The sequence below is a fragment of the Fusarium subglutinans genome (assembly GCF_013396075.1).
Source record: "Fusarium subglutinans strain NRRL 66333 chromosome Unknown NRRL66333_c0000054, whole genome shotgun sequence".
In the NCBI taxonomy this organism is placed as follows: Eukaryota; Fungi; Ascomycota; class Sordariomycetes; order Hypocreales; family Nectriaceae; genus Fusarium; species Fusarium subglutinans.
In genome coordinates, this window is record NW_023502117.1 from 276,746 (window position 1) to 286,376 (window position 9,631).

At 50.3% G+C, this 9,631-nt stretch overlaps 1 protein-coding gene across 1 annotated transcript; it reads right to left on the bottom strand.

Annotated features, from left to right (window-relative positions):
• Positions 1 to 1,994: 1,994 nt before the first annotated feature.
• On the bottom strand, positions 1,995 to 3,975 carry FSUBG_5531 (uncharacterized protein; the record flags this gene model as incomplete). Its single annotated transcript, XM_036683638.1, has 4 exons — positions 1,995 to 2,214; positions 2,282 to 2,745; positions 2,796 to 3,728; positions 3,847 to 3,975. The coding sequence occupies 4 exons, from the start codon at positions 3,973 to 3,975 to the stop codon at positions 1,995 to 1,997; spliced, it is 1,746 nt and encodes a 581-aa protein (XP_036539043.1).
• Between the last annotated feature and the right edge of the window lie 5,656 nt (positions 3,976 to 9,631).

A 9,631-nucleotide genomic window follows, 5' to 3' on the forward strand; every position in this document is an offset into this window, starting at 1 on the left:
AACACACCCTGGGACTTCAATGCAACACAAGCACTAAGGTAACGACGAGCCAACAACATCCATCATTCATAAGCAGAAAACTCTCTCTCAGCACTACCTAGTTGCCACATGCTCACATCTTCACCCCTCTTAACTCCTTTGTTTCGACGCCTTCTCCGAAGGCTTAACCTCACTAAATCACAACCAAAATACGCGAAGCCAACACAAGTCCATGCCAAGATAAGAGGTCATGATGGGAACACCATGTGTGCCTGCGCGTCACATCCCTGGCGCTAAAGCGAGAACTGGGAGGGTCCCTTGGATGAACGCACTGTTGATCTAACCATATTGAAGCGTCAAGCGGCAATCGGCCAGCCATTTGAAGCGCTGGCTGTAACTCAACGTTGGTTATGCCTTGAACTGCTCAAGCGATAAACGTTAAACGCGTTTCGATTCCAGTCATCAAATCGTTATCTCTCATCACACCATTACGCACAATATAATCTCAAGCGCGGTTTGGCTGGCGTTGCCCCCTTCGTCCGTGATCACTCGTTGGTGAACTTTCTGGCCCTCAATACTCAAGGCGCCTAGGGATCGAAACGTATGCTTGTCCTGTCTGTGCTCGGGGAGACAGAATCAGTTCAGTCCCCACTTGAGTTCCTTTGAAGATCCTCTGCTACAGGATAGATTCATTGTTAACGGCAAGCCACGCGGACTGCTAGTGACTCCTAGCGCGTCATCGGGATCTTCGTTTCCGCTGAGTCTTGACCTAAGCTATATCTGGTTACTATAGCAAGCCAAGGACCCTTGGAGATGCGATGAGAGCGAGGTCCGACATGAAAGGTTCAGCAGACAGCTGCATTCTCTCTCAGATTGCCTTGCTTCTAGTCCGGCAATACTGCTCCAAAGTTCCGTCTCCGCCATACAGTCCCTATAGTATGACTTTACTGTTCAAATTAGAACCGAGAGATGATGATTTACACAGCTTCCTATTGCAACTCCAACACATCTTGTCGTTCCACTGCTATAGCGCAGTCCAATCACTGTTGCGTTCTTACTCGCCTCTTTTTCAGAGTGCAATATGATCTGCTGGAGTATCATGCAGAACAATCGCTGGTCCTTCCAACATTGAAAACGTGGAAGTACCCTCACCACATTTCTTTAAGTCCCTATGGTATTGCCGAGGAGCCAGATCAACCATATCCTTAATTAGCAGGTCAAAATACCGAATCAGAACAGCTGACAAATCGGGGTTCGCTGCCTTGGAAGCCTTTACATCCTGAACTGGAGAACTTCGTGCTCACAGTCTTGACATACTTTCTAAAGACCCGCTTGCTTCTACTGTCACGACTCCGAATGGTTCGACTTCCGCCATATTTGGTAAAATTCTCTCCTGGGTTTCTATTCTCCCGAGATAAACCTCTACAATACCTCTACTGTCATATTCCATCATATTTCAACTGCGGCGGTCAAGCAAAGGCAGGCCGTCAGCCAGTTATCGGTCTCGTCTGAGGTTTGACATTGCCGAACTGTCAAACGGCGTGATCTGCATCGGGGGGCTAGAAACCTGGATCCCTGGCGGCTAGGTTAAGGGTGTCCGCGAACGGGGCCACTAGTTTAGGCTCAAGGAGGCCCCGTCAAGCTTGTCTCGACACCCTCCCGGCTTCCGAGGGCACCCTGAATCCTTGCCAACCTGAACCCAGTCTGCCAGTTACATGCAAGTTGCAGCGAGCATCAAATTTACTTGAAGCGCAATTTTCCAGACTGTCGGGTCTACACAAGACCAAGTTTGTCAATACGAGCTATGTGTTGTCTCACTCACGCTCCGCCCCCTTTCTCAGTCTTTCCAGGTCTTTCGCATTCCCCCCTTGGTTTTGTGGCAGCGAAACACGCCATCTCGTCAATTCTAAAATCGCCAATCTTAAGAGCACCCAACCAGATATTGTCTCAAAAGTCTGACCCCAGATTCTGTGTGAAGCCACTCAAGTCACTTGACTTCCCGCTCGCCCACACACCTACCTCTCAAACCTGGCAATATCTTCAGAAGCATTGAAGACATAGATACGGTCTACAAGAGGATCGGGGAGACGTGGCACGACGCGGAATTCCTTCTCATGCAAAATGCCGGGTTCTTTACGAAGCTCTATCTTGAATAATTCCTTGGGGTATATGAAGGGACTCTTATATGGAAAATACAAAAAAATGAGGGGCTCTTCGTTGGGAAGATGAAGTTGTCTATAATGCCATTTTCGAAATCAAGTCAGATGGGTTTTCCTATCACGACCCTCTGCGTCCTCCATACATCGTCTGTGTTGGGCTCAATCTCATCAAGGGATGTATGCGATCATTTTGTGGTGGCATTGCTCCCGGTTCCATCTTCATTTGTTGGTCCCACATATGTGCGTTTATCATGTGGCCTCCGGAGCCATCTTCTTCCATCTTGATATTGGGAATGCCATGCACCTGGTTCATAACCTCATCTTCGTGAGTGTTGTGGGATCCAACACTCATCATCTCGTCGTGCTCATCCCTGCGTCCAGTGCGCTTCCTTGGTTGAACCGATCTGCGTCGTCTTCTGATATTTAGATCCTCATAGGACTCCATGTAAATCCCCTCCTCAAGCTTTAGATCGTTGACGACTTTGACTTCTATGTCGCTGGCGTTCAATCGCATGTTTCGGGAACCCCCTAATTCGTGAAACGTGTCAAGAATCGACTGGTAACGATTCTTCTCGACGATCTTATAAGCCTCTCGAAGCAAGTCCTCCTAAGAACAGTTAGCGAAGTTCTCTGGGCTCTGAAGCCTGAATAACTTACATCTCTGGTCAACCAATCAATGTACTTGGATCGGCCTCGTTTGAATTTCATCTGAAGCATTTCCTTACCGGGGCACTTCTGGAAACGACTCTTGAAGTCGCTCTGGATGCTCTCCCACATATCCTGACCCTTTTGGTTGCGGTGCTGCCAGCGAGATTCGAATATGCAGCGCTCCTCATCGGGGCAGGTACTCTTGAGTGTTGGCGGGACCTCTTCTCCAAAGCAATTCTTGTGCTCGTCGACGGGCTCTTCAACAGCTGCACTTCTAGAGGCTCCTGGCCTCTTAGTTGTGCGCTTTTTGACACGGCCAGGGGCGTGTAGGGCAGATTTTCGACGAGGGGATCCAGTCATGGAGCGTGGAACATCTGAAGGTAAACCGTGCAGTCCCGTATCTCCTGGGCTTCTTCGGCGGTACTGGGGTGGATGATGCTCGGCCAGCAGAGGAGCAGGCGCCATTTCACGATGATGCATGCCCATTGGAATGTGATGGCTGTCCCTCATCATCATGTGGTCTTGGTGTTCAACTGGAGGCGCCATGTTGACGTAATAAGGGTTGCTCATAGGTTGTGGTTCTGGTCCATTTGAGACACCAAAAGCTCCCATATAGGGCTCTGGGGGTCCTGGGGTTCGACGTCCATCATGGACATAACTGGCATGAAGAAATTCACCCCCAGCGACCGGAGCCTGAGAGGTCATGGGCGAACTCGCTTGTGGAGATTGGCTATTAACGTCAAATTGTCCTGCCCACTGCTGTTGATGATACATTCTGGAACTCCCAGGAGGACTAGGGTGTTGATTAGGTGTGCTTGGAGGCGGAGGATATTGCGATGCAATTTTTGACACGCCGTGCAAAGGGGGAGATCCCACGACTGAGATAGGAGTTAAGAGATTTGGATCGCACTGGCCAGAGATGCTGTTGAAAGGTGAAGAAACCTGCAAAAACAAGCGTCAGTTTTACAAAAGGACCATTGGGGCCAGAACTTCAGATCTATGACAGTGCTTTAAAAGACTCTGCCAAGTTCATGTCCACTCCGGACAAAGGCCGACTTACAGATGAGTAGGATGCCAGATCGTGGTAAGGAGAAGTCTCAGTTGTTGGAATTGAGTCGTGCAAACTGGGAGCTCCCGAAAGACCATCCGGCTGGGGTAGACCTGGGGCAATATACTGCTGCTCAACCATGATCATGTGGGTATCAAGTTGGGGGATTGGACAATCGCAGTCCGAATCGGTTGGTTTATGTTATAGGCGGGGCTGAATAGCAGAAATGGTTGTGTCTGTGAGTGGTGGAGAGCTGTTGATGCTGTGGCTGCAAGTTCAAGATTCGGAACGAGACTGATAATGGCACATTTATGACCCAAAACCAAGATACTTCAAGAAGGTATCAAGACCTGGCGAGGCAGATATGGAAGAACGAGGTGCAAGACAAATCAGCCTTTTCTGGCCGCGGCCGCTTTTTGAAGACCTGGGGGTCAAAGATCGAGGCCAAGAGAGTGCAAGGGCAGGAAGGATGAGTTGAAGGGAAACAGAGCCTTGTGGGGTCACAGACGGGCCGGCCGCTTTGTATAAATGGTGTTTGGAGATGAAGAGCAGTGGAGTGCAGATCGTTGGAGTGTATGTAGGTTTGATGTACATGGAGGTCAGCCTGAGGGACAACAGCAACGAAGTACCAGGGCATTTGTAAGAGCCGTTCTTTGGGCAAGCCCAGGACGATATGAACGAGCCAGAGACATACCTCGGTGCCAGGGGTAAATGGGGGAAGGACCGGGGGTGTCGAGCAGAGGGATCAAGCCCCAAGTACAGTATGGGTACGGCCTGGCATTGCCTTGAACCTAGGAAGTGGAGGGCTCAAGCTGTGAGGGCTCGGGGCTCAGTAACCTCCGCGATGCCAAGGTACTGGAGCTGTCGTGCATAACAATAGCCGCCGAGGGGTCTAAAGCAGCGAACGAAACGGGCTGGAAATAGAGAAAGACTAAGAGCAGAACAGAGGACGTGCATGGTATGCTCGTGGAGATGGCACTGGTATGGCTTAGAGGATGGAGGGGAATCATCGCGACCATCGCGGCTTCAAGGGTGTGTATAGGAGTGGGAGTGGCGTTGGATTTGGCTTTCACTTTGGCGTGGATAAGGGTGTGGGCATGTAAAACGAAAGAATATGGGGCGGGGGGTGTTGGTTTACCATCCCCTCCATCCATCACATCCAGCTTCAGTGCGCACATTATGGGTGTGAGACGATGAGATGGGATGGGAAAATGGATTGAAAACAACACCGAAAAGAGTCGGATGTTTCTTCGGACGCTTCCTCGATTTCACCAGACTGTCACTCTTTCGTCAGTGAGTCAGGGATGCTTGGAACTTTTTCCACCAGGCAAATTCCCCTTCACACGACCACCGTCTCGCATGCGGTCTGGAGCAGTCTTCTACCCGACAGTCTGGATAGAGTATGTAATGGCAATCTCTGGCTATCAGTCTAGCAAGTGATGAGGAGATTACGACTCAACTCGACTTGACTAGATTCTCATCCCACACGGAGCCGACCTCTGAGGTCTGAAATGGATCACCAACGACAGAGGAGAATACATCATGGAATTGAAGAGAAAGATAAACAGATTATTCAGAACCGCGACTATAATATATAGTGTGGTAGGCCAAAGACATCATGGGCTATGCTGCACCGTCAACTGTGTACGTATCGAAACGGAGGGTCGACACGAGTAGCCAGAAAAGAGACGGATGCCCCGAGAGGGAAAGGCGAGGCAAGCTGAAGAGCAGTATAGGTATTAGGTCTCTGCCAAACTAAAAGGCCAGGCTGAGCTAACGGGGACGAGAAATCAGTAATGCCCGAAGAGAACGAAAAGAACGGGGACCTGGGCCCTAAACCTGGACCTTGACAATAGACGATGACATGGGCCATCGACCACTGACCAGGTACGCAAAAGAGAAAATATGTGAGCGATAGGAAACGCAGCAAGGTGGGGGCGACAAGAGTGGCCAAGGACCCTTTGTGTCTGGTCTCTCTGTAAAGAGGGAAGAGACAAACAGAAAGGTGGGAAGCTGGACCAGGTTGCGCTACCTGAAGGCAGACATCCATGAGCCGTGCTTCTAGTGAGTTTCTCATCATCTTCTTGGTAGACATGAGCCAGTGAGTTAACTGGTCACAAAATCATCTTGGGTTTGGTCTGACCAAGTTACCAGAGCTGTGGACGACAACAATGTATGACGGACAGCAACAAGGGCTGTCAGCAGGAATAGATACAGACAGGTACAGGAACGCGGGAACTCATAATCTTGTGCGGGCCGTTTGGCGTCCATCGATCTGAGGATCGGCAGCTTTGAGAGAAGTGGTGCGCCAGTGACGTCCCATACGATACTGGGATGTTAGTGGAGGAGGAGGGCGGAATACATACAGAGAGAGTCAAGACGTGAGAGAATAAGAAAAGACGCGATGATCTAAAGTGGGAGCAGGGGTCTGCTGGAGGGCATTTGGGGCTGGGTGAGGCCTGGCCGGACCAAGCCAGGCCAGCACAGCACAGCACAGCACAGCATAGCCAAACAGCTCAGCCGACATAAAAGAAAAAAATGGACAGAATAGATTTCAACCTATTTCTTAGGCTCGAAGCTATTTTGTTTTCCCGGTCGACAAGCAGCGAAAACAAGAGCGAAAGCGGAACGGCGTCGGAGACGGAAACGGACATGGGAGACGAAAAGGCCCAAAAAAGACGACATGACAGAAGACAAAGTGACCATGCCTGCAACAGCTTAGGCAGATCCCAGCGACTCCACCACTTTGCTTGGCACTCGCCGGCAGATTGCCTGCCTTCCATGTCATTGTTCATTGTCATGTGTGGGTGGGTGGTAGAGAGTATTGAGCGGAGCATTGCATTGCATTACATTGCATTACACTATGTACATTGTATGGCTTGCGCACATGCTGAAGATTCCTTAAGCCAACTAACCATCCATGAAACAATTGCAGGTCTGTAATATCGGCCGGTTGGATGCTGAGCTGGCCTTTGGTTTGGCGCAACGACAAGAAGGAACTTTATAACCAACAACAAGCTTGATATTATACGCGCGCTACCTGGGACCATGATAGGACCGCGTGTAGCGCGAAGCCGTTGAGATGTGAACCTCGCCGCAAAATGGACGGTAGTGTTAGCCTTAAAAGGTTGCCTCGTGCTCCCCCTGGGGGTCATAAATTAACGACGTTCTACCGCGATACATATGTGTGTACATACCTGGATCGAAAGCTTTGACTGTACGTATGAATGTACTGCACAGGACGGGACAGTATGTACAGTACAGTACAGTACAGTACAGTACAGTACCGTCTACCTATGACAGGTGGTCGACTCTTCCCCTGGTCCGCGGATGCCACCCGGCCTCAGCAAAAGCCGAGCTATGGCGCCGCTGCACAGCATCAGCAAGCAACGTTCAGACAGCTTAATTATGTATTGACAGAAAATAGATGTGTATAGAGGGCTCGCTTCAACTAAGACGAGCTTGTTTAATTAATTATCCTTCAGCTACTGCAGGGCTCGTCTTGGACGGACGGGAAAAAAGCAACGGGGATTATGATGCTCTGAAGCCGACAATACCCCGGCTACCTGACTCAATCAGTCTCAGCTCCAACTCGATTCAGTTTTGAGGCTGGCTGGGTACTTATGTACAACAACCGACGCAGTGTCTACACAGCACGATTCATACTGTACGTATTTAGAATGGCAGAGCAATGATCACAAAGACACGACTAATTGTCTAATAGCAAGTTCAAACCCACTTGTCTTGCTCAATATGCAACCCATAACATAACATGGCATGGCATGCGCCTCGCGGCGCTTGAGAGATGGCAGGGGTATCGGAGTTAGAGGGTGGCCCGCCCTGGTGCAGAAATGCGGCCCCGCTGCCGGCCATTCAGCACTCTGTGCCGCAAGCTAGTGATGACGCTAAAAAGCTTAGCTTACCAGACTGTCGGGACCACGCTAAGCAGGCACCAATCCCTGTGAGGTTACTCGTCTTCCCAAAGAAGCATGAACCGAGCAGGGGAGGTCCTTGATTTATAGCGGGAACAATGTGCTGCCATTGGCGGCCCAGATGATCAGCCCTTGCTCATGCCTGATGATTGCAATTGGGGCTCGCACGCTTTGCTGAAAGGGGTATAGCGAGTACGCGCGCGTTTACCATGCGGTTGGCTGTCATTGGCCAGCGGCTTGGCTGCAAGCGAAGGTCCTGCCAACTCAACGACCTGACTGACTTTCCGTGTCTGGTCCCTGCACGCCCCCCCTTGCTCCTGGCTCTTTGCTCCCTGCTCCTTGCACATTGATTGCTCCTCAGATTTCCTACCTCGCATCATCCATCAGAATCAATCAAACCCTCTTCATTCCACCAGCTTCGTTCGGCCTTCTCGTCCCGACAATCCATCACCGATTTACTCACCGATTTTTCGTTGCCCTTTCTCTTTCCTGTTCTGCGTTACAGTGGGAGCAACCTTCCCCACATCCCAGTCAAAAGGCTCCATTGTCTCTCTCTCTTTTTTATAAGGCTAGACTACGTTTTGACAAATTCATTATGATTCATTATGAGACTCTGGGAGATATAGGCTAAGATTGGGCTAACCTCATACCACTCCAGCATATACAATTGGAGTCCTGCTGATCTCTATCGGTTGCATATGCCATGTCATGATATTACCTCCAGCATTTATATGAATGGTTCACTTGCTATCAGTCTATCACAAGCCAAGTGCCGGCTCAGGCCCCTGGACATCTCCCCCCCTTGTGCCCTATAGGTAGCTCATCTGTTATTAACGCTTAGCTACTAACATCGCCTCCATCGTACGCCGCTGCCGCCAGATCTGGGGTCTTGGTTTGAGGGTTCCTGCAGATCCATTCTCGGATCTAACGTTGCGGATGTCAAAGATAACACAGCCTTGTCACGCCATGTATCTATATGATATGGCCACTGAGGTATTCTGCCTAAAATAACTTCTACACTGATCGCTGGCTTCCTTTCCCATGCTTCAAGGCAGTGAAAACGCTCCGCCCTGCTCCACCGTTTCATCAAGCTTGGCCTTGTGGGTTTCAGCATCGGCTTTGCCTCCTACCCGTGATCTCAGGTGCTTGGAATGCGGTTGCACTTCAGCGAGCCGACATGTCTTGCTAAAGGACTCTTGCTCTCGGCTCTCAAGAATCAAGAGCCCCTTGTCTGGTCATGTCCATCCTGGCGTGGTGTCATGGTACTCTTGATTTTGTTTCCGGTCTCAAACTTCTCCATCCCATTTACCCAACTGCCGGGACTCTCAACGCGGACATACTTTGACCTGAATGGGAAAGTTTTGCGGGAGATTGCTCGATTCACCGGCTTTTTCGATGCGCATCTGACTCGTTAAAGTCCACTCTAAGCGCTCTTGTCGCGTCAGGTTAGATGATCACCCCCTACCACTTACAACTCACCAAACATATCGAAACTACCGAGGCATGTTTGCTCAGGCATTTCTAACGAGCATGGGAGTGTTTGCCGCGAGTATTCCGCCTTGTTCGCAGGCTTAGCCGCGTTTTTGACGTCTCATATTTCAACTCAAAAGTTCGTATATGTCGGTCCATAGGGTCGCATTTCTGTCCGACCCGCTCCCCCTTCTCCCAGTCATATTTCGAATCACACGCATGCTCATGCAGAGTGGGCGGTACCAGACTTTCGGGACCAGATAACGTGTTTGCTGCTCGTACGTTGCGAGCAGAAGAGGCAGGTGATGACACGGCTCATCAGCGTTGAGACTTGAGACAACCATCCATAACAGGTGTGGTGCCGTACATATCCGTCCGTCTGCAATGAATGGCGG